We start from the raw sequence: 25,303 nt of genomic DNA, 5'->3' as shown, positions 1-25,303 counted from the left end.
TATTACTGACCCCATATTGTAAAGAGACTAAAATTATTGATCAATTCCCAGCATAAACCATCTTCAAATGTCCAGCAGTCCTAACAATTATGATTTATGGTTTGCTTGTGATAGAAAGAGCTCCAAGCAACCACATTATATTTTCTTTTTTCATATAAATTCATTCATGATCACTCATAATTATCTAATTTATTCCCCGTGTTAATGTATTCAACTACTTTTCATTTTTAAATGTTTTAATTTACTGAGAAGCAAAGCAGATGCTTTATCTTTCTTTCAAGAAAGATTAATTTTACCTCGCATTTGAATATGTGAAAATGGCCATTGCATAAAACTTCGTATCTGTGAAAGCGCCCAACATGAAGATTTGCATATCCAACCTAATCAACATGTTGGACCAACATAAAGGTCCAATATGAAAATTTGCAAGTGAAGGAGAAGCAAGGTATATACGCCTTTTTAAATTAAAACAGAACTCTGTGTACATGGTATTGTTCAAAATTTATTGTTGTTATGTTAGTTTATTTTAGCAAGGTGTGCATAGATTGTGCAATTCTCCAATTTTTTTTTTTTTTTTTTCTAAGTTTAAACAAAAACACTGTGTACATGGATTCTTGTCAAATATTTTTGGTTAGAAACTTTATGTTTCTGCTATCTAAATTTTTTCTTTTGGATTTTTGGCGTAAATTGTGTGTTAAAAGTATGGTATTTGCACGTGCGAAAACCGCAGTTTTGCAGATATTTTAGGCTTATAGTTGAAACGTAGGCAAAAAATTTAGATAGTAATATGGCACCATGGAGTTTCTCGCCAACCGAGGGTGTATATAAGAGTAGTTGCAGAAGCAAACATTTTGGCAACAGGTTCATTGGTTTCAGAATACTGTTTGTAAAATCAGCGATTTATTTGATATTCTGGTTAAGGTAAGAAAAGCAACTTAGCCTTTATGAAAATACAACTATTGACTAGAACAGTTTTATGAGGCAGGTTTATTCTCGGCATACAATCCAACAATTAAATAAGCATAATGGTGCCACTGAAAAAACTTATTCAACATAAACGAAAATCTGTTTGTATGGGGGAAAACCAAAGCTAGTATGATTCTTCTGCAATAATGGATATATTGGAAGCTATGTCCCAAAGAGAGAAGCAACTACACTCAAGGCAAAAATTATTAACCATCTACGAGAGGTTACCGGAAGGTAAGTTCCCGAATATATATATCCTGCATCTGACAAATGGTGATAATCTACCTACATTACTATGTCTTCAATCACTAAAATCACTATGGGGAAAACCAAAGCTAGTATGATTCTTCTGCAATAATGGATATATTGGAAGCTATGTCCCAAAGAGAGAGGCAACTACACTCAAGGCAAAAATTATTAACCATCCAAGAGAAGGTAAGTTCCCGAATATATTTCCTGCATCTGAGGTTACCGGAAGGTAAGTTCCCGAATATATTTCCTGCATCTGACAGATGGTACTAATCTACCTACATTACTATGTCTTCAATCACTAAAATCAAAAAAAAAGTTAATTTCATCACAACTGAAAACTTCATATGGTGAAACACTGACATGTAGATCTTGCACGAAAGATGTTCAGGATTACAGAAGGTAGTATCGTGAAATTCATTCTATAATTTGATTTTTAAATGCAAGGAATATGCAATCACGCAAAATCTATTGGCAAGCCTGTGACGTGTATAGCGATACAGCTATAAGTGAGGGAATAATTTGAGGATAGGTTCAATATTTCAACTTAAGCAGAACAAGTGTGCATGATAAAGTGAGAAGCAACCTGCCATTTGCTGTGAATAATGAATTGGTTCATCAAGCTAATATGAAAATTTCTACAAATAGACATTTCATGATCACCAACCTTTTGCTGATGTTTCCTGAAATTTTGCATATCATTTTGCATGAAACTGTTACTCAGCACTGAGGTTACCAAAAAGTGTGTACATGATAAGTACCGAGTCAAGACAATACTGAGAAAGGCCAACCGTTGAACTACATTGTCACTTGTGACGAGACTTGAATTTCGCATGTGGCAACTTCATCGAAAAACAATTAATGGAATAGAAGCACCCTGTCTCACTGACTTGCCAGAAATTCAAATGTGGCACTTCCATATGCAAAATCATGTGCATCATTTTCGAGAGGGGAAAAAAGTATCATATTGCTGGATTTCACAGACAGATAAAACTGTCAATGCCACTACTTATTCTACAGCACTGAAAAACCTGCAATGCACCATTCAAAACAAGAAATGTTGCTTGCTTACTAATGGTATTTTATTGCATAACAATGCTAGAACACATTCTGCTCAAGATCTCATCTAGCTCTTTCATTGAGAACAAATTAATACTCCACCATGTAGCCCTGATCTAGTGCCGAGTAACATGTCTTGTTAGGTGTTGCATGGAAGTTGGTGACCTCTTCAATTTATGCTTTTATTCTGTATTCCTAAGTTTCTCTGAAATGTAATTTTGTGAGTTTAGTGTAATTTAAGTTACATTCCATCTAGTGCGATTTAGTATTTTTTATTTTGAGTGTAACTGGAAAAAAGATGGTTTCTAGACTGCATGTAGCTAAAGCTTAATGAGGCTTCACATCATCTTCGAACATTTTAGCCAGAAAGATTTTGATGCATCATGATTCTAAGTTTCACAGCCCACTGATTAAAGATGCCCCAACTGCTTCTGGAAGCATCATTTGCTAGTCTCTTCTGTCCACTGGCCAATTGGAAGATTTCATGTTTGAACTTCCTATCAATGTTCTTTTTTAAACATAATCACACTATCATACACCTCCTCACACTATTACTGTACTGATCTTTCTATGTGATGGTCTCAGCATAACGAACTGTTTTTGATTGAAAAACTATTAATGTGTGTATAAAGCAAACTTTTCTTTACAAGTTTTACATCCTTAGAAAAAGCTCTGGACGATGAATATTTTAACATAAAAATGATGATCATATAGTGAAAATTTTTAAACATGTACCAAATTTATGAAAATAGATAAATTAAAATCTTAGCAGTTTTAACAAAACAAAAGCAAGAAATTTAAAAGTTAAATTTTTACATAAATTTAACTTAAACACATAAATTTCTTACTGAAAAACCTCATAACAATATAATAGCATAATTATCTTCATTTCGATACATATTTTGTTGAAAAACACCAAGCTATCATGTAACACTCTAACACAGTCAAAAGTTGTTAATCCGGACACCCATAATCCGGAATGATCTATAATCCAGACCTCGAAGCTACAAACTTTCTGCGCATACGTCAATGCATAATGTGTTGACGCATGCGCGTAATACCTTTACGCTTGTGCATATGCGTGTACACATGTGCATAATATGTTTATGCATGTGCATTTAATGTATAATGGAAGGTATAAGCTAAGCTAAAATTATCTAATTATCTATTTCAGTTAATGTTGCATGCAGATTGCGTTGTTCCTTAATCTTAGAATTGGATCTGGTTTATTATTTTTTGCAGACTGTTAGAGCAACTTTATAAAAGTAAGTTGTAACTTTCGATTATGTCAAATAGAATTTCCGATGCTGGATCTACAAAGGGAAAACATATTTTGATGTCCATCAAACAAAAAGTGGAATTGATGCAAAAAATGGATAAAGGCTCCTTTGTTTCTCTAACCATTCCGAAATCTGTTTATAAATTTCACGCTGTTCTGCGCCGGGGGGTGGGGAACGTCACGGCGCGCAATGAACTGGAAGTTGATCAGTCAGCACTATCCTTATCTTCAGGGCAGATGTTTTTATTTTATTCAGTTTATAATTCCTTACTAAATGTAGTAGTACTCAGTCTTTGATATGATTTAAATCAAATTCCTCGTCATTATAAATATCACGAATACACATCAAATAGTTTTCTGGTTGCAATTTTTTAATTTGGACTATGCATAATGTATGCTTTACGCATGCGCACGTTAAAGGAAATGTTTAATAAAGTAAACAAATAAATATTAAGCTTTTTTTTTTTTTTGTAAATTTTGATACACTTTAGAACATAATTGCTCTTTATTTCATAAATTACGGTTTCATATTTTTAATTTTATAATTTCTGCATGCCATCATACCAGATTTAAACTGATGATCTATAATCTGGAAAAATCGATAATCCGGAATCGCCGAAGTCCCGATGAGTCTGGATTAAAGACTTTTGACTGTATCATATAAAATTCTTTAGAATGGTATTTAATTTTATATATATCTAATACCATTATAATGAGCCATTTTTCTTCTGTTGTCTATTGAATATTCAATAACACAAGCTAAAATTTGCACACGCTGTAATATGAATTTAATTCTACAGAAGCTTCATTTGAAAAATAAATAATATCCCATTGACAATAAAGGGTTAAGATATATTTAAGAGTGCCCGTTGGATTATCACGAAGTTTTTGCTTCATTTATGGAAACTTGAGTAGTTGAATGTTATGGAAACCCTATTATGACGTGATTGGTTACATGATTGCAGTAAATTTGACTGACAGGAAAATATTATTTGAATGTCAGTTAGTGTACTGTGCATCATAAAATGGCTGCCGGTGGTAAAGTAGGTGTTTGCTGGTATAGAACAAGAGAGCAGAAGTTTTTTTTTTTTTTTTTTTAAGTGGTTGAGGACAGAAAAAAGGAAACTTTGTTGGATGTAATTAACGGAATCACAAGTATCCTGTTTGTACGACGGAAATGCGCATGGTCGAACGTAAAGATCATTCAGATGGCTTTGTTGCAAGAAAGGTTTAAATGTTCAACCATATAAAGGATCCCATTAGAAAGGAAACATGGTCTGAGGAAAGTTTTTAGATGCTGTTTACAGGGTTGCCACTCAAACAGGAGAATGAAATTCCCTGACTTTTCCAGGTTTTCTAGGTGCGTTTCAAGAAAATTCCAGTCTATCCGCGTAATGTACGTTGGCTACGCTAAGAGGTAAATTATGGTATTACTTGTATTGTGTAGCAAATTCACTTAATTATTCAATAAATCCCAGAAGACATTTATTCTTAATTATTCTTGGTATACTTTGTTTCATAATTTTGTTTACTTTTCCACTTAAGGAACTTAATAAAATTTAAGATATATACATTGGATAACAAATGTATGTTTTATTTAATTATTACTCATGATCATCACCAGTTCAACACGAGGCTAATCCGGTCCTTATAAATCACAACGCAATGCTAAATAGTTAGGTTAGATTTTAGGTAAATTTAATTTGTGTGAGGTATGTTCTTAAAAAGCACCTTAACACTTGAAAACACAAATATAATTATAATAGTTCTTGTTTCCTCCATTGAAGATTGAGATTAGAATCTTCCCAATCTGGAATAAAATAAGGCTTTTTTTGCAGACATTCTGCAGCTAAAACGAAACAAAGAAATCTATTTTAATAAATTGAGGTATTTTATATTTAGTTCGCAGCATACATAAGAAAAAAATATGTGCATTAAATTTCGTGATGGTATGTCATCATACTGCTAAAATTAATTTCAAGATTATGCCAGAGAAAATTTCCTGAAATTTAGAAATATTATTTACTAATAATTAATAAATTTAGAGGGAAGAAGCATCATTAAATTATACGAATAACATAAAAATAAAGATAATTACTTAAAAATTGAATTAGAATAATCAACGATATTTTAGCGAATATAGTTATATTACATGGTTAGCCTAGATGACAGATTACTATTTTTTATTTTACTGCAAAATGGCAAGGTGTTTATTAAAAAGAAAAGTTTAAAAAGATTTTGCGGTAAAATTGTAGTATACGGTAAGGCTTTGGCACGATTTTGAAAATTGTCGCCAAGACCAAAATGACCCGTTTACTGAGCATCATCATGTCGCCAAATCCATACATGGAGATTATTTTAACCAAAAAACGTCTATGCAAAGAATCTCTAATTCTTTGGTCTATGTAAAGAAGAAAATTTTCCATACAAGTAAAATGCTATTACGCCGCTAGAATGCGGAGGGAAAATTTGCCAAGGGATTTGGCGACGGAACCTGGCGGCCAGAATTTCCCTCTCCGCGATGTGTACCGGAAATTGAGAAACGTGTTAAGAAGAAACGTTCTTTGACAAAAAGAAAGCTACGAAAATCCGTTTTTAAATTATTGCGAAAAATCCAAGAAGAAACGTTTTATCAAAGGACGTTTCTTCTTGGATTTTTCGCAATAATTTTAAAAACGGATTTTCGTAGTTTCCCCCCCCCCTGAAAATTACTAACCTATGAATTAATTTACTTGCACCAAAAAATATTTTCTTTTAATTTAGAGTTTAACTACTTGCGCTAAGACTAAACTTCACGGTTGCGGTGCCGTGCGCTACAATATAGCAAGTGGTAAAGTGTCTCATTTACGCCGCTCCGCATCTGCGAGTGCAATCCAGAGCTGTAACTCGAGAAATAAACAATCTCGTTGTTAGGCGACGTGTGCACCATGTTATTTTCATTTTTGCGATAAATGCTTATCGACGTGGTGTTGTTCACATCGCTCGCAGTTTGAGACAAAAACATCTCGACGTGCGTGGCACGTCTTTTTAGCGCAAGTGGTTAAAGAAATTTTAAAGGATATTCATTTAATGAACTCTTGATAACGTGACCTTCGAACTTCGACACCGGTTTCCAGCTTTGGCGGCAGATATATCACGCATGCACAGCTCTTTCCCTCTATGATGGAACGGAGCCACGTCTGTTGCAGAGAGGTTTTCCTTCTTTACAATACATATTCTTTGATTCTAACCTCCATGGTACCGTATACTAAGATTAAACCCATTTTGTTTTATACGAGAACAGGTACTTTCTTTAGTTCATGCACTGCACATGCGATTCTCAAGAATACTGGAAACCAAAAGTTGCGGGAAACTTGCTTTGCCTTTCTAAAAGGCAATAAAATTGGAGCTGCGAAAATTGGCTCTATGCCAGCAGACACTCACGTGATAGGCAATTCGCCAAAAAAGTTATCTCTTCCGACGTCAGCGCAAAAATCGCTTTTTTTGGCGGGATCATTGTATGAAATTCCCTGAATTTTCCAGATTTTGACAAAAATACTTAAATTCCCTGACTTTTCCCTGAATTTTTTGGTCAATTTTCGAATTCCCTGACTTTTCCCGGTTCTCCCGGTTTTCCAGGTAGCGTGGCAACCCTGTGTTTAGGAATTTTGTGTGCCACGGCTTAAAAACATGGAAATTTCTAAATAAAGTAAATGGATATTTCCTTTGTGTAGTGCTTAGATAGTACAAGATGAATTTCCTTTTTTTATGTTATTTAATTGTTTAATTTAAAATGTAGTTTATTGAAATTATATATTTTTTGTTTGGCTGTAGTGTAGAATCGGGTGCTCCTTCGACTTTTTAAGTCAAACTAATAGATCGATGTGTGCATGGACAAAGCCAAGGGAGTGCACAATGCCGAGATTGCATAATTCTCCGATTTTTTTCAAGTGAAAATAGGTCGATGTGATATGTACATGGATACAGAATTTGTGCAATTCTTTGACTTGTTATTTTGGCTTTGTGTAGTGGCAGTTTTTTACACCAAAAGTCGCAGCTACACAAAGCCAAAATAGCAAGTCAAAGAATTGCGTAAACTTAGCATCCATGTACCGACAAAAATTGCCAAGGGACAACCATAAATATATTTTTACCCAATAAAAATATAAAATTCAATTTTATCATTAAGTAGTTTAAAAACAACTCAATCAATGAAATAAAATAGCTTAGCAGTAGATATTCGTAATCATACTTATAAATTTTGAGAGGAAATACCATATTGTTATTTTATTAAGGAAATAAAAAATGTAGCTTGCGATTACTAAAATTGTCCAATCAACAGTCATAAGTAGTGTTAAATCTAGAACACCAAGCTTTTACTCGTTGGATATTCAAGAGGCTGTTGTTACAGTTGTCAAACAATGATGATGATGAACAGCCTGGGATATACAGCCATCATTTAACACACAAGAAAAAGATATCCCTGACAAGAACAGAAGGTAAAGACACATTCATTAATAATATATATGAAAAATGTACAGAACATCTTATGACAAAGAAATACAACAAATCACATATACCAAATCATTCGTTCAAAGAGATTCAATCACAAGTTGGCATTTTGACGAATTTAGCTCTTGGGTCAAAACCTACAGCAATCCAACAGACATCAATCCAAAACTCTTCCTGTATCTCACAATAACAAGTGAAAAACACAGCACTTTCCATAATCTTCCACAATACTGCATATCACATGGATTATCTCTTCAAACTGTACACTTCCATGAAACTTGCAATATAAAAATACTTATAAAAACAAACCTTACATATGCTGAAATTACAAAGAAAGTCGACAAACAAAAAAAAGTCAAGATACATCAATTGTTCTAATATAGCCTAAAACAACGAACAAGGAATTCAACTTCAAGAAGAACTCGAAAATGACTCACCAATTTTCAACACTGGAATGAAAATTAGCCGAATAACAAAACTCAAAAATGATAGGCATAGCTCTAAGATAACTAGGAAGATATTCAAAAGAAAAATGCAGCACCAAAGTTCCACAAAAAAAGGATTCCCAAATGTGCAGTGAGTGTTAAATTTTTCTCACAATGCAATGGAAGTACTTCAGTTAATAACAAGAAATTTCTAGAAACCAGCCCCCAAAACATTAAAGCATTACATCAAATTAAACACGATTACAGACATATAACAGAGCAACCAAATGGATCATCGAATGTACCCCACATGCTTACAGAATTTTTCAATGGATGGGAAAAAACAAAATTAATGAATTTACAGGAGTTGGCAATGTTTTATATGCTAGAACTTTGAACATTTAGTACATTACTGCCCTTGAATTTCCTGTGCATTCTGTGGTGATAAACATGACATTAAACAATGCACAGCCATAACACAACCATAGATCATATAACCATAGATAACCATTGGAATATAGTAACAGGTAGTTTGGCGACATTTTGGAGGCGATAAAGGTTACTACCTAGGACTTTGGGAATAATGTGAGAAGTTTTCAGTTCCGATTACGCATTATTTTGTGCAAGGGAAATGAGAGATCATGAGATATGTCATGTGACATTAATGGACGAATCCCTGTTCTTTAATCGGAAAAGGCGGTATATATTTGTAAAAATATCTGCTGTACTTTATAGGAATAGTTTCATTCTATTTCTGTGAAACAGTATTGTTTAATATTTGGATCCCATGGCCGTATATAAAGTAAATCCGAAATTTTTATTACGTTTATGTGTAATTGAAAAGAATTGCTTAATTGCAGATAAGTATGAATGTCCGATATGTGGGAATGAAATGAGATTGTGTGAAAGGAAGGATATTACAGATAGTTTGAATGGCGGTGCAAGAAACCTGGTGAAAATGGACATTTTGTGATCCACCATGCACTCAAGATTCTGTAGAAGATTAGGTAAGTTAGTATTTTTAATTATTTGAGGATATTATTTTTATGCATTGTTCTAAATGTAAGGAGTAAATAAATTAATATGGTATTTATGGAAAATTGTTATTAGCAATGATTTAGTTTAAAGTAATTAGGATTGTAAGCTAATTTTTATTAATTTAATGTATGTGCTTATTTATATTTTAAGTAGTGTTTTTAATTTAATTATATTTTAATTTAATGACCGTGATTTTGAGAGTTATATGTTTATAGTATTTTGGAATACGTTTGAGTAGAAGTAAATGTGCATGGAAAGAATTTAAGTATTTGACACTAAGTATTTGTAATCATTTTTAATGTTTTGTTATAAATACGTTGGTGACGTTTATAATAGATAATTTAGAGGTAAAAGTTTTTGGATATTTTATTTATTTTATACGTGCAAATGTCCATCCTTGGAAAGGGTATATACTTTTTCGCAATCAGGTAATTTCATATATGTTCTTTTTACCGAATTTAAAGATTTACAAAATTTTCATGCATTTTCGTGAATTTTTTCTAATTTATGAGAAAAAAGCAATGTACATGGATATAGTGAAGAGTGTGCACAATGCCATTTTTGTGCAATTCTGGGATGTTTTTTTAAGTAAAAATAAGTCGACGTGTACATGGTTTAGTTATATTTTAATTAAATGATAGTTATTTTGTGAATTTTATGTTTGTAGGAATTTGGTATACGTTTCAGTTGAAGTAAACGTGTATGGAAATAATTTAAATATTTGACACTAAGTATTTGTAACTATTTTTAATGTTTGCGTATAAATTCATTGGTGACGTTTATAATATAATAGATAATTTAGAGGTAAAAGCGTTTGGATATTTTATTTATTTTATATGTGGAAATGTTCATTCTTGGAAAGGGTTATATACTTTTTCGCGATCAGGTAATTTCATATATGTGCTTTTTACAGAGTTTAAAGATTCAAAAAATTTTCCTGCATTTTCGTGCAAATTTTTTTAATTTATGAGGAAATAGTAGTGTAGATGGATAAAGTTAAGAGTGTGTGGAATGCCATTTTTGTACAATTCTGGGATGTTTTTTTAAGTAAAAATAAGTCGACATGTAAATGGTTTATCTGTATGTGCTATTCTGAAAAACGCGCAAGGAGTTTGCGATTGTGCACTTTTTCCTAATTTTGCAGTTAATATTTGTCATGATTAAGCAGTTTTGTTACATAAAATTTCTAGCATAAGTGTAATTCGGCTAGTAGATTGTTGGAAAAAGTGTTGAGTAAATAAAAAGAAAAGAAACATGTCTTTACTTCGTGAAGACAAAATGGCGGCGGAAAAAAAAAAATAGAGGATTGCTGTAGCAGAGTTGGTCGCCAAATTTTCGCCAAAAAATCGTTAAGTTACCATAATCCAAAGATCAACCCAACCGTAAGCTACATAATGATGCTCAATAGTCATTTTAACCCCAACATGCTGCATATGCACCAAATTGCTTAACATACCTTCAAAAAGTGAAAAAAGTTAAAGAAAGAAGAGATCACTGATAAAAACTAAAGATGCCAAAAAGAAGAAATAATTGCCAATTACACTTAAATCTCATTCCCATTACAACAATACAAAAACTCCCAAATGTCATTACTTTCAATACTACACATTCCCTTAAGAAAAGCAACAAACTACTCATCTCCAGAAGCAACTGATAACTACCCCACCAAATTCACAGCATATCTCTACAGTGCTCCCATTGAGCTCCCAGCATATCTTTCCACATCACTAATAAGTCAACTCAAAAACTGAACATATCAAGATTCTACAAATCAATCTAACAAAACAAATGTCTGAACAACCAACTCAACATATACACTGAAAACAACTACCATGACATTAACTGTGAAATAGACCCTTACTGTATAAAGGAAGACGTCAGCTGTACGCCACTACAATGGTGAATAATCCAGTGCATCACCAATAATAACATGCAAAATCCTACAGCAGTAACAGTTATTATTAATACAAAATGGTCCCCTACAGTAATCTTTGGCCATACATATTTAATACCAATTGACAGCAATAGCAATAAAGAAAAATTAATTTCTTCAATCTATTGCTCCCCACAAAAGAAATTGATCTACACCCATAAAGATTGGAAACAATATTGAAAACCCGGCGCAACATGAATCATATTACAGAAGACTAACGTGCACCACCAATCATGGCACTAAAACATCACAGATCCAAGGTGATAAAACCCGACGGATTTCATCACAGCAAGCTTCTTATGCATCACACAATTTCAGATATACCAGCATTTGAGATGACCGACAGAAGAGAATGGCTAGATTTTATTTACAAATGGAATTTATAAATAAAATCAGTACAGTTAAAAGTCTTTAATCCGGACTTGTCAGGACTTTGGCAATTCCGGATTATCGGTTTTTCGGACTATCGGTTTATCAGTTTTTCCGGATTATTGGTTTAGATAAGGATAGTGCTGACAGATCAACTTCCAGTTCATTGCGTGCCACAACATAATATGCAACATTTTATTAATAATCAAAACATTAAAATAGTTAAGGAAATAAAATTTCCAGGCTTAATAATATTAAAATCCAAATTCTCCTAGATATAACACCTTTATAATATACACAAAAAAATTCAGGAAAACTTAAAAGCCTTTTCTAGAACACAGAGATCCACGGGATCTTCAATCAAAAATACAAAATATCCTTTATCATACAGTAATTGAAAAGAATGCACTGCATACCCAATGAAAGCATGTAAACGAAGAACACTGGCTTCAATCCAATGACCATTCTTCCTTCAAAGAGCATACAACACCAATTGTCACCTTGTATGTACACCTTTATTTCATACAACATTAACTGTCACCTTAAATGTACTAACATGAATTTCAATAATGTGAATTTAAATAAGACGCTGAGTCGAGAAAAATTCTACAATTAAAAATATTTTATATATTATGACCAAGAAATGAACCCATTATATTAAGAGTTTCCAAGGAATACATATTTGTGACACTCAGCAACAAACATCAAAGCAAAAATTAATACAGTATACCCAACGGCCTATATAGATACAGAGCAAAGTATTTAATCTGGACTCCTCGGGACTTTGGCGATTCCGGATTAGGGGTTTTTCCGGGTTATAGATCATCAATTTAAATCTGGTAAGATGGCATGCAGAAATTATAAAATGAAAAATATGAAACCATAATTTATGAAATACAGAGCAATTATGATCTAAAGGGTATCAAAATTTACAAAAAAAAAAGCTTAATATTTATTTGTTTACTTTATTAAACATTTCGGTTGATCTTTACATTATGGTAACTTGGCGTTTTTTTGGCGAAAATTTGGCGACCAACTCTCCTACAGCAACCATCTATTTTTTTTTCCCGCCGCCATTTTGTCTTCACGAAGTAAAGACATGTTTCTTTTCTTTTTATCTACTGAACACTTCTTCCAACAATCTACTAGCCTTATGCTAGAACTACACTTATGCTAGAAATTTTATTTAACAAAACTGCTTAATCATGACAAATATTTACTGCAAAATTGGGAAAAAGTGCACAATACCATACTCCTTACGCGTTTTTCAAAATAACACATACACATAAACCATGTACACGCCGACTTATTTTTACTTAAAAAAACATCCCAGAATTGCACAAAAATGGCATTGTGCACACTCTTCACTATATCCATGTACACTGCTTTTTTCTCATAAATTAGAAAAATTTCACGAAAATACATGACAATTTTCTCAATCTTTAAACCCGGTAAAAAGAACATATATGAAATTACCTGATCGCGAAAAAGTATTTACCCTTTCCAAATATGAACATTTCCACATATAAAATAAATAAAACATCCAAAAACTTTTACCTCTAAATCATACAAGCGCCTAGACATTGGGTTCTCATCTATCCCAGAGCTCCCCACTCTCGGTTGCTCGCCAGACGTCACTTCCGTTTCAGAAGATGTAAATAAGTTGGGAGGGGGGGTTGAACCAAAGCTAACGTGGTTGTCATCTTTCTGAGAGCCGTGTTATTCCATGCAGCTCTTAAATATCGTGTGCCCTCAAAATATACATTTTTAAATGGTTAATGAAGTAGTGTTTTTTATTTCTGTTGTTATAATGTTACCTATAATATTAAGCAGATCAGTTTTTATGAGTAACATTATAATGAAATAATATATTTCGAATGATATTTTTTTTTTAATATTTACCATTCGGAAGATGTTAGGTGTTACATCCAATAAGTGATTTCAGTAAAATAAAGATTATTATCATTTTATTGGCTCTGTGAGATGACTGAGAAGTTTTATGCACTCCCAAAGTCACCAAAATTAACAAACTGGTGTGGTGTAATCTAAATTCAAATGACTTCAAACTGCATAAAAATAACAAAATGTATAATTTTTCTATTTTATAATGATGTTCTAAGGAATTTAAATGCTATTTAAAATCTGTGGTATTGTTAAGTATGTTATGAATAAGGACAGGCAGTTGTATCAAACTAAAATGCTGAAAGCGGTAGGTAAATAGATAAAGAAAAATGTCTTTAAAATATAGTTTGGGAAAAATGAATATGTTTACTGTGTTAAGTTGTGAATTCATTAACGCACTTCATGTACTATAACTAGCACTGATAAAGATAAAGTTTTCTTAATATCGATAAAAAAGCACATAAAAACATATTCCTACATATCATTAAAATATTAGTATTTTTCATGAATTCCAGAGAAAATATGCTAATGAATAATAAATACCATGGTCAAGAATTACCTAAACAAACAGAAAAAAAAAAAAAAAAAAAAAAGATTCCCTACCTTGATACATAAGAAAGGAATATCACCATGTAACACATTGTTCACTTGTGTCAATATCACAGGCATTTTCTTCAGATTCTCTTTTGACAAGTTGTATCTGTTAAAATGCCCCTGAGGCAGGAAAACAATCATCTGCTGATGGGACAGGTGCATATTTAAAACAGAGATTCACAGCATTCGTAACGATATCAAACATGTTTTCACAATGCTTGAACCTACACCTTTTTCAACGTAAATATTGAGACACATTTTTCATCACATCAAATGCATACAAAGAGGCTACTAAATTTAGATTCTGTTTCTCCAGGGAAGCTTGTATTTGAGAGAAATATGAAGCTATAAATGTGAGACTCTTATTTAGAGATGTCTTTTTAAATAATGCCTAAGCATTTTAATCGAAGAACATAAAAAATATTGACAGCATCTGTGGTTTTGACAAAATACTAGTCATTAGGGCCAACCTTACTGTATTTTCTGCCCACGAAAGCATACAGAAAGTAAAAATCTGTTAATCACCCTTCACTGAAACCAGAAATAACTGAATAAAGATAGAACATTTCACAAAGAAATCTATAAAAAAACTTCAGTATTTGGCATTCTGTGCAATCACCCTACCTCCACCTCTTAAAAACGCTACTACTCGCCAAAATAGCAAGCTCACGCTACCATATTCCTCACTTTTTCAAAACTGGATTTAAAGGCAACAATATATCAACTGCAATCTCTCTAAAGACTTTTGTTCTAGCAGATAATTCTAAAAACATCCTTTTTACATTAGAAATAAGTTTGCAATTGTCTGTGAACAATTCATGAAACTTTTTGGCAAGGTGTACAGGGTGTGCATTTTAGATACATTATTTTGAGAAACGACCCTGTAAATGCCTCACATTTTTTATACATCTCATCATTCAGGAAAAGAATGGCATATTCATGTTTACTTCTATTAAGACGAAATAAATTCTATTGATGAAACTTGAGATATACCGAAACTGTTGGTTTCTTTCTACGTATGCTATCAGGAGGAATATATCTGATATTTTAGGGTGTAAGGTTTTAGTCGCAATGTTACATATGAATTTTACCACAGCATTCATTCATGAAAATGAATTGCTGTTCAAAATCACACTTTGGATATCCTAAACTGCACCAATGTAAGCAGTATGTCAATATGTTCTTCTTAAAATAGATTTATAGGGAATTTATCACTTTCAAAATATCTTTTTGCAGATGGACTTTTAACTTTCCAAAATGTCATTCAATTCAAATCATTCATGAACTACTTATGACATGACATGCAGCTGTAAACACTAGTAAATGTTTTGTTGTTTCACTGACATTACACTTCCTCTTAATTGTATGTTTGTGCTATGCTACAAAATAAAATTTTTGAGCACTAAGTGGTTTTTCTGGTGCTTATGTATCAATAAAAGTGTCCATTCCAAATTCTTTTGAAAAATTGGTCATTTTCCCTATCATTGAAAGCTTATTCTTAAGCTTGGCAGTATAGCACATAAGGCAAAGCAAAGAAACAAATGAAACTGAGAGAAGAAATTTTGACAGAACCTAGTCATCACTCTGGCATTCATGCTGCTAAGTTCATCAACAATAACCTTCCTGAAAAGGAGCATTTCATCCATTTATTTTTTTAGGTAATTTCTAATTATCACACCCCACCACCACCAAAAATTATAAATTTGTTGCCAACTTTGGAGAGAGATGTTTATTTGAGTACTTTTGTGTCTATTTTAATAATGCATCCAGTGCCACCTATTTCTTTTTTTCTACAATACACACATACTCTTTTTTTTTTTTTTTTTTTTTTTTTTTTTTTTTGTGCTACTGTTTGATTTCTTGGACACAGCATTGAAATCAAAATTTTAAAATAAGAAGGTAAAAAAAAGAGGTCCATAAAGCCTTTAACCCTTTGATGGGCGGCGGGATGGCTTTTTTTATCAGTTTTTATACCTTTCAGTTTCCTAAATATATAACAGATGGTGGCACTAGTAATTCATAGAAATCATGTAGGAAAAAATTCTTTGCAGATCTAATTTTGAAGCATTTTTTGTTTTAATTTCTTATGCAATTTAAATCATTTGGACAACTTTTGGTATTAGAATGAATATTTTTTTTTCTTGCAGATAAAAAGTATTATTTGAATTCATATATATATATATATATATATTAATTAAAAATGGTTGAAATGAAAAGGTGGGACAAATTTGTCCCATCACGCATGTAGGAAATACTGCTACTAGGGGACAGGACTATTGAAAATGTTTTCCGAACATTTGTTCCATTGTGATTTTGACCTTCGGTTTACCTTGATGTTTGTGTAGTTAATTCATTCATATTGTGTAAACAGTTACCCGCAGAGTGAGAACATTTAAAATATCTAAAATTGTTTAAAATGTATATAGCTGGAAATTTACTGAATATGAGTTCTATAAAGAGAAAAAAATACCAGAGTCCTGTACATGTAAAGTAATAGTAAAATTAATATAAGTTAATTTTACTAAGACATAGGTCATCAAATGAATTTTCAATATAATGTAATTTTTAAACAATGAAAATTTTAAGAAGAATGTTGCCCCTGAATATTTGTCTTTTTGTTTATCATAACTGTGAGAGGAAAATTTTGTACTGACATCCGAATTAAATTTTTCATTATTTTTCTTCTTTTTTGTTTGTTTAAAGGTTCCTTTCTGTACAATTCTTTTATTAGCTGGTATGTTTACAGTTGGAGGTTCAAAGTATGGTATATTCGTATTTATTGCAGATTTATAAATTTTCTCCATTTTAGTTACTTCATTAGGTGTTGTTATTGAGTTTAGTAAGCTTGTAAATTTATTCAGCAGTGCTATTTTTCTTTCTGCTAATGTCAAAGTTTGTGATGTACTTTGCATTAATTCATTTACTATTACTATATCATTTGTGTCGTCTATTATCAATGAAGGATCATTACAGGAATCATGAACTATATCTGCTGGACTGTTTTTCTGCATCTGGCATAAATAATGAATATGCTTACACATATTCCACTTAATTGAAGAATCTATACATGTGCACATATATGTGTGTATGCATACATTACATTCAGTACACTTCAATTCACAGTTACTCTCACTGATCACTTTTTGTATGGTATACAAATCTAAATTGCTTTCTGGTGAAATAATCCAGCCACTTTCATTTTGTATAATTTGTGATGACAGTGTTAAGCTGGTTTTATATGTTTCTCAAGTCTCTAATTTTACTAGTCAATTTTCCTTTATTTTATGTAATGATTCTATCAAACATTTTATCCCTAATAAATTTCATAATTGCATGCACAGCCTTATCAAATCTTTTTACATTTTTTCCATGTAAATAAATATATGTACTTTAATGTTCGATGCATTCTTTCAATATGTGTATTTGTATTTAATCCACAATGAACTCTGTGACAATAAGCCCAAGTAGTTGCATCTTTTAAATAATGTGTCGAAAAATAATTATCAAAATCAAGTGTATCGGGATCAGTTTTCAAGAAATTTAACACAACTTCTGCTGCAGTATTAAAACTCTGTATACACATTCTTGTAAAGAAGTGCGGAGAACTTGATACCCTTGGGCTTGTTTTTCTCTACCACCGATTTTTTTAAAATTCTTTTGCCATGCACAGTCAACATGCCATGCACAAAAGAAGCGTTTTTCACGTGTGCCCATCTCTGAAACCTATACATTAAAAAAAGAATCAGCCATATCTGACATGAAAACTTTTGGTTGTAATGTGCCAATGCTTTGCTTGATTATTGAGAAGAATATAGACAAAACTGGTTGGTCACTTCGATTCGAAATTAAAAATGCACAAGGAAATCCTTCTCTTAAATTGTTGACAGTTAATAAAACTATAAGCTCAAAGCCATATGCATTCATGCCATGAGTGCCATCTATACATACAGTTAGTCAATAAAGTCTGCGTACATCAAGAAAAGTAATATCAAATCCAAATTTATGGTGCGAAAAGGGTAGTTTCTTAAAGTTTTTTTTTAAATGTTTAGTTTCAATAAGGGACTTTGAAATTATTTAACTGTAATATTTTCATATCTAATAATTTATGCACACTAAATTTTAAAAGATAAGTGGTCAGAAATCAAAGGCAATAAAGTTTGCGTACAACGCGAAGGAGGCGGGGTATTTCTTAAACTTTTAAACTTCAAACTTGAGAATGCAAAGAAGGTTACACTTTCAAGGTCATTGACTTCCGAAGCAAATTTCACGTTGATTGGAAGTTTTTATTTCTATTTTCTTTGACGAAAATGACAACCAATAAAGAAATTCCTTTAGTTACGAGACAACTAATTATCAAATTGAGAGGTGAAGATAAAACTCTTCGTTATATTGGTAAAACCATTTTCTAGTGGGCAAAGAGTTATTCAAAACTATCTTGACACTGATAGTCTTGCTGTAAAACCAAGATGTGGGAGACCGAAGAAGCTAATGCAGAGGGAAAAAAGAACAATTCTTTTACGAATTAAACAAAATCCTAAACTTTCTGCTGCAAGCATTGCAAAAGACATTTTTTTAACTAGCAACAAGGAAATTTCTCCTGAAACTGTACGAAAAGTGCTGCGAAAGGCCGATTATCATGGACGCAAACCTAGGTCTAAGCCATACATTTCCAGGACAAATAGAAAGAAAATAATTGCTTTTGCCAAAACATATTTAAACTCTTTGCAGGACTTCTAGAACAATGTAATTTGGTCAGATGAAAGTAAATTTACAATATTTAAAGTTAATGGCCACCCTATTGTATGGAGAAAACCAGGAACAGGACTGAATCTGAGAAATTTAAATCCAACTGTCAAACATGGAGCTGGTGGTGTAATGGTATGGGGGTGTATGTCGTTGAAAGGAGATGGAAATTTTCACATTATTGATAAAGTCATGGATAAGTATGTTTATCTGGATATTCTGAAGAAAAATCTATGAGACAGTGCCCGAAATTTAAACCTTTCTAATACCTTTATTTTCCAACAAGACAACGACCCGAAACATAGAGCTAAAATTGTGAAGGAATATCTCCTCTATCACACTCCAAGACAATTGCGTACTCCTCCACAGTCACCAGACCTCAATCCAATCGAACATTTGTGGGCAAAATTGGAGAAACAAATTCGAAAACACAATATTACATCACGAAATGATCTAATTAGTAAATTGCAGAAAGAATGGGCGAAATTTATGTCGGATGACACTTAAAAACTAGTTCAGTCAATGCCCAGACGTCTGCAGGCTGTTTTGAAGAATAAAGGATATCCTATAAAGTATTGAAGTAATGTAAAAAACTTATATTTTACTTTTTTTTTTTTTTTTTTTTTTTTTTGAAAGTGTACGCAGACTTATTGGATGGAATTTCTGAGTTTTTTGAAAAAATTTAAAAAGTATTACACTGATATTATTTACTTTTTATTTAAGCTTACAATTTTAGCTAATAGAAGAAAAATATGCAATGATTAAAAAACATTTTTCTATGCTTTAAGTGTTTTTTTTTAATTTAAAATTTAGTCTGTACACACACTTTTGTAGCTAACTGTATGCAGTCTGAACTAAATTTTTTTAGCATTTCACTTTGTGATTATTGTCATCATATTTATCATTATGATGAGAATAAAATCTTCATCGTTAAGGAATGTATGTGTTGGGGATATTACACCTTGTGCCTTATAATATAACACGCATGAAATCTGTGAACTAAGCATTTCATTCACCCACATGTCAACCCTCACATAGTCATTACTATGCTTTAGCCGACCAGTGGTCGAGCAGTAAAGTCGCTGAACACTGGTAGTTCGGTCCGAGGTTCGAATCATGCGAATGAGCTGGCTGCATGGGCGTTTTCGTGGTTTTCCCCATGTGTAACGTGTATACGAGCCACTTTCCCTTAGAAAGTTCTCCACAAAGGCATCCCTTCCCTTAGGCAGATAGCCCTCGTGTGCTTTGCCATAATTAAATACACCAATACCATTACTATGCTTTACTGCACTGGAAGCTAACTCAAAACTTCGTTCAATGTTTTGCAGATCCCTTTTTGTTATTAGATGCAATCGTTCGAGGCCAGAATCAGATATGAAATTGTGAATGTCATCCAAAATTGCATCAAATGGTACTTTAGCAGCTATTCTTGATGCAATAAAGGTTCTATCCTTACATGAAAGGAAAAGATGACCCATATCATTTTAATGGCCTACATGTGTTTTCTGGAAATATGCATAGTATTCCTCTCGTTTTGATTTGACTAATTTTATTTTCGCAGGACAATAAGCATTAATTTTTTTACTGCCCAGTAGCTTTATGTGTCGCTTTCCAGAACTCTGTGAATGAAAATGCCCTGAACGGTGACATGTAAAATATGTAACTGTACCAGTGGCATTTGGTTTTCAGATACATGTATTATAAATTTCGACTTTATTTTCTAAATCATCTTTCCATTCAAAAAAACTTTCCTAGGATTCAAATTTTAATTCTGATGTTTCAAGTTTTACATCATGAACTTGTAAAAAGTGTTCATTTATCAACTCATTTTCAAAATCCCCTTTACACAAAGGACATTTATACTGTCTCTTAGTTGATATGTGATCACCATTACAACTAGAGTCACATATTTTGAGTTTGGATGTTTCACATACTTTTAAATTTAGAGACTGCAATATGTGTTCATCCGTTGGATGGCATTTTATTACATGCCTTTTCAAATTAAATTTGGAAAAAAAGAATTTCCCACGTCCGCATGGAAACTTGTTTGATGTAATCATATCCGTAGAAATATCTGAATTAGTTTGATTTTTTTCATCAGATTGAACATTTGGCTCTGAAAAGGGCCCTTTATTAAAGTGATCATTTGGTCCTGAAAAGGACCGTTTTGTTTTAAAATGATCAGAGATGTTTGATCAAATTAGCTTGCAAACACTCGACTACGAAAATTGCAATACGAGGATTTCCGTTCACTAGCTATTCTATCATTTGAGATCCCTCCCCACAACCGGAAATGACATACTGCGAGCGAAGAGAGTGTGGAACTCTGGGATAGATGAGAACCCAATATCTAGGCGCTTGTCTAAATCATCTATTACATTATACACGTCACCAACGAATTCATACCGCAAGCATTACAAATACTTAGTGTCAGATATTTAAATTATTTCCATGCACGTTTACTTCAACTAAAACGTATACCAAATTCCTACAAACATAAAATTCACAAAATAACTATCATTTAATTAAAATATAATTAAATTCAAAAACACTACTTAAAATATAAATGAGCACATACATTAAATTAATACATACATAAATACCCATTTCGAATTCACTTTAGTTACAGCCATGGGATCCAAAAATTCACGAACACTGTTTCACACAACACAGAATAAAGCCAAATACAAGATTTCCAGATTTTTTCCTCGATTTCCCCCCTTTTCCGATTAAAGAACCGTAATTCGTCCATTAATATCACATGACATATCCCATGATCTCTCATTTCCATCACACAAAATAATGCGTAATCGGAACTGAGTACTGCTCACATTATTACCAAAGTCCCAGGTAGTAACCTTTATCGCCTCCAAAATGTCGCCAAACTACCAGTTACCATATTGTAAAGATCAACCAACATTTCTTTCAACAGGTGCATGCGTAAAGCATATATTACGCATGGTCAAAATTTAAAAATCGTAACCAGAAAACTATTTGATGTGTATTTGCGATATTTATACTGATGAGGAATTTGATTTAAATCATATCAAAGATAAGAGTACATCGAGATGAAATACTACATTTAGTAAGGAATTATAAGCCGAATAAAATAAAAACATCTGCCCTGAAGATGACGATAGTGCTGACAGATCAACTTCCAGTTTATTGTGCGCCGGGACGTCCCCCCCCCATCAAAACATGCTTTCGCTTTGTAGATCCTTTGGCAGCTCCAGAATTGGAAACTCTTTGACATAATTGGAAGTTTAAGCTTACTTATATAAATTTATATGCTGATATTATTACTTACTAATAATATCAGCATATAAATTTAATATATAAATTTATATGCTGATATTATTAGTAAGTAATAATATCAGCATATAAATTTATATAAGTATATATTATGTATAAATTTATATGCTGATATTATTAAAACCTTTATAATATATGTTTACAAGTTCCTTCAATATAACTTTACATTATGTAGCACAGACTTGAAAATTTACAGGTATCTTCTCACCAATAAATCACAAAAAAATATTGATGAAGTAATGTATTGTGTCACCAAATTATGTGACAACCAAATTATGTTGCTAAAAAGTATTTAGTGTTTAATACAGGTATGAGCGTAGATGTCTGCTTTTGCTCATGTGACAATGGTTACTCCCCTCTTTATCTGAAAAAGAGCCGAAATGCATCATACATTTCAAGCATGATAATCTCAAGATAAAGCGGAAATGGGAAACATTCATTCCTGGTTCATTCTTTCATATTCTTCATTATTAATTTTTCCTATAAAATGCTAACCATACTCAGCTTAAAAACAGAAATGAAAAAAAAAAAAAAAAAAGCATTGCATGGAATTCTGTGTACTGAGCAAAAGTGTAAAAATGACCACCAAATGAGATTATCTCTAGAGAAGCTGGGTAGAAAAATGGTGAAACAAAAGACGAGGAATGGCTTGCCAATACCAAGATTCATATTTGGGAAAATTTATGAGGCAGCAGTATGCAAGATGACATGAAACGTTTAATTGTTTAAAAAAGTAACAATTGCCAAATTATGGGGAAATAATTTTTTTAATGTTGTTATAGTTTCATATTGTGATTTTTCACATTTGAAATTTGACAGTATTTTTCAATACCTGCCAAATTAATTTTAAATGTCGGACAACCATATACAATGGCCGCTTTAATGCTAAAATACCCAGTTGGATTTACGTGCGATATCTTCCACGTCCTAGGCCTATCTCCAAAACAAGCTTCTAAACCTACAGTTGCCCATCAACACAATTTTAGCGATAAACCAAGCAATCCTTAAACTTTTAAAGCAACCTAGTCTTTAAATAAATCCCTGTGAGAAAAATGAAATGGAGCCACCAACATCAGCTATTACTTACAGTTATCTATTCTATCTGATAATTTATAACTAAAAAACCATATTAAATTGCATTAAGTATTTTAAACGCATATGTTAAGTAACATAAACATAGAACGAAAGAAAAAGCCATCATTCCGTTAAACTTTTAGAAATTTATATACGGTACCAAAATGACGCAATACCATAACTGGCGTAAATAAGAATTAAGTACTCCTTTCTTTAACGAAGAAATAATATTCAACGCACACACATGCACATACTGAACGCACAAGCACTAATTTCATGCAGAATTCATTCAGCTATTTCATATAATACACTGAAACCGAACAGTATCAAAACTATCTAGTTGACAGATTTGTCCATTATTATTAAAATAACAAAAAATTATTTGTAAATATACAAATACCATACTTTAAAGAGTTTCTTGCTTCTCAAAGCATAAGCAGCAGTTGTAATTCTATTCATAACTATTAAATGTACAGAATAAATAAACCTCCACGACGTCCAGAAACACCAAATTCGTCCCAATGAATTCGTCTACCGGCTGCAAACAAGCTCTAAAGTATATTTATTAAAAATATTGCTGCTTTTATGTCGAGAAGTACAGTTCCTGCTCCTTGGAAATAATATTTGTATTAATCGAAAGGCTTGCTGAAAGCAAACTTCAATGCCTAGAAATGGTGCAAATTATGTTACTTAGTTTATAGAGCATGCTATTACAGTATGGAATGTAGCTTATGCTAAATCTAACATACGGTGTTACGGCACAGTTGTCCTAATTAATATCTACTTTCGTCATGAATAACACAAAATCTAGCAGCAATTTTTCTCCAGGGTGTAGATCGAATTAAAAATGTGGGCGACACTTTTATATGCTAACAGAAGTAAATATTGGGTAAGGAATAGCAGCTAGGAAAAAGGGGTAAATGCAATCTGTCCCAAAAGTTTGTAGACTCAAGTACGTTGTAACGTCAGAACACCCGTATTGGCTGCAAGAAAAGACAGGTTCTCTTTAAAAATATTTATTTTGAAAACTTAATAAGAAATTCTTAATTAAATATTAAAATAATGGAATCATTGCAGCCATTATTCATTCAAAGGCGAACATGTGAAAGCAGGCGCATATTAGCGACGTGGGGACGACGCTAATATGCGTCTGCTTTCACTTGTTTACAGCAATAAAAGCTTTTTACACAAAACTCTCTCCTCGTTTTGTTAAAAATCTGGAAAGAGAATAATTAGTCCCTTATGTCCAGAAAAACCACACTAGGGGGGTTTCTGCTGCACCTTTCTTCCAAAGGTCCGCTGTCCATTCTGTCGCTGAGAACTTGATATATCTCATTAAGCACATGGAAGTTAGAGGGGTGCATATGTCTGAACCTCACAACTCCTCCCCTGCCGGGGGGTTCAGAACTCCAATTCCTAGTACCTTAGCACAGCAAGTCTTAATAATAAAACTAACTAATAATTATTAGGACTAATATTTTTTTTTTTTTTTTTTTTTTTTTTTTTTTTTTTTTTTTTTCATAACGCTGGGCTAAGTACCAAGGATAAACATAACAAGAGCTGTATTGAGGCCAGGAAAAAAAAAACATAATCAACATAATACTGAGAACTAAACTTAATTATACACATATAAATAAAGAACGTATAGTTTTCTGAAAAATGGAATATACAACATACATTCCTAAGTTTAATATTAATTAAACATCTAGTTAGGCTGAAAAAGGAAACCTTGCATATCTTTGGTGGTCGTGTGCTTAATGCATGATATCATTAAAGAAAATAAGAGTAGACAATCCCCTATAACAAAAGAATATATTAAGTACTAAATTACAATTTAAATTACATTGCAGAGCTCGGAACACAGTTCAT

The 25,303-nt window shown here is 32.3% G+C and overlaps 1 protein-coding gene across 2 annotated transcripts in view; it reads right to left on the bottom strand.

Annotated features, from left to right (window-relative positions):
• The window catches only part of Stoml2 (stomatin like 2), a 140,582-nt gene extending 116,586 nt beyond the window's left edge, over nt 1-23,996 (bottom strand). The window contains exon 1 of one of the 2 annotated variants that reach the window (XM_035368843.2): nt 23,840-23,996. In XM_035368843.2, the coding sequence (XP_035224734.1) occupies nt 23,840-23,893 (54 nt within the window). In that variant the 5' untranslated portion in view covers nt 23,894-23,996. Of the gene's footprint in view, nt 1-6,643; nt 6,710-23,839 lie in introns of those variants that run through there. The other variant, XM_085823434.1, reaches the window with a different exon arrangement.
• Between the last annotated feature and the right edge of the window lie 1,307 nt (nt 23,997-25,303).

Source organism: Stegodyphus dumicola, chromosome 9 (genome assembly GCF_044657685.1).
Source record: "Stegodyphus dumicola isolate Sdum_Otavi_A_Nest chromosome 9, ASM4465768v1".
Classification (NCBI taxonomy): domain Eukaryota; kingdom Metazoa; phylum Arthropoda; class Arachnida; order Araneae; family Eresidae; genus Stegodyphus; species Stegodyphus dumicola.
Note: the sequence above shows the minus strand (reverse complement) of the source record. Positions and strands in the feature narration are given on the sequence as shown.